This window comes from Octopus bimaculoides, chromosome 5 (genome assembly GCF_001194135.2).
Source record: "Octopus bimaculoides isolate UCB-OBI-ISO-001 chromosome 5, ASM119413v2, whole genome shotgun sequence".
Lineage (NCBI taxonomy): Eukaryota > Metazoa > Mollusca > Cephalopoda > Octopoda > Octopodidae > Octopus > Octopus bimaculoides.
The window spans coordinates 124,642,913-124,643,928 of NC_068985.1; the positions used below are offsets into that span (position 1 = coordinate 124,642,913).

Below are 1,016 nucleotides of genomic sequence, written 5' to 3' on the forward strand. Positions count from 1 at the left end.
CACAGAAGATGTAACCCAACGGTCTTTCATTTTATGCACATATAATGCAGGATTGATAACGAAACCAAAACAATCTGGGAATACGATTTTCGTCCATTATTTAAGCCAGAAATTATATAACAAAAGTATTTTACTAACAATTGAATTTTACAATTATCGTTTTCTTACAGAGGATTTGTATTTTATTTCATTGTTGATTTATATTAATATGCACTGTGTTGTGTGTGTGCGTGCATACGTACATACATACATACATACATGTGTTTGGGCGGGAGTGGGGGAAGTGATCGTCAAGTGTAATAACTTCAAACAACTGGGTTGTTCAGCAATTAAAAAGAAAAATCTGTATTAATGGCACTTAAAAGTGACTTTTAAGCGTTTATTGATTCGTTTCGTTATTTCGTGATACCCATGTCTATTTTTGTATTTCCCCTATTTGTTTTGATTTCATTGGCAAGCTCTTAGTTATATGTAACCTAAGAGCACCGAGTAGGCGAAGGTAGCCTTGTAACCCTATTTACATATGTATTTCATGAACTACGCTGCGTTAGTATTGCTATTGTTGTTATTCTAAAATCGTTAAGAAATCGTTGTTATTATGATCCGCGGTAACTTGTTAAGTTCACAACAGGAGATAGTAATTTAGAGTTATCGGACTTGCAGTACGAACCACCAGATGACACTGTCAGTTCAGGGGTGACCCTTAGCAAGCATGGCTGTGTTTTACGGTCTTTACGCGAGGAAATGTTTGTTAAAAATATGTAAATTAGCAAGACATTCCTCAAATAAGAAATCTAGTTGGAAACCTTTTCACAGAAAATTCTCCAGTAAACTGTCGAATAAAGAACACTGCAACGTCGGTACGATTGGACATATAGACCACGGTAAGACGACTTTAACTGCTGCTATTACTAAAGTACTTTCCAAAGAGGGTTTGACGAAGTACACTTGCTATGAAGATATCGATCGTGCACCTCAGGAAAGATTGCGTGGAATTACTATCAACACAGCTCTCG

At 36.2% G+C, this 1,016-nt stretch overlaps 1 protein-coding gene across 1 annotated transcript in view; it reads left to right on the plus strand.

Moving 5' to 3' along the window:
* The first annotated feature begins 712 nt into the window (after positions 1–712).
* The window catches only part of LOC128247880 (elongation factor Tu, mitochondrial-like), a 1,131-nt gene continuing 827 nt past the window's right edge, over positions 713–1,016 (plus strand). The window contains exon 1 of the mRNA XM_052968109.1: positions 713–884. Coding sequence (XP_052824069.1) covers positions 713–884 — 172 coding nt within the window. The remainder of the gene's footprint in view (positions 885–1,016) is intronic.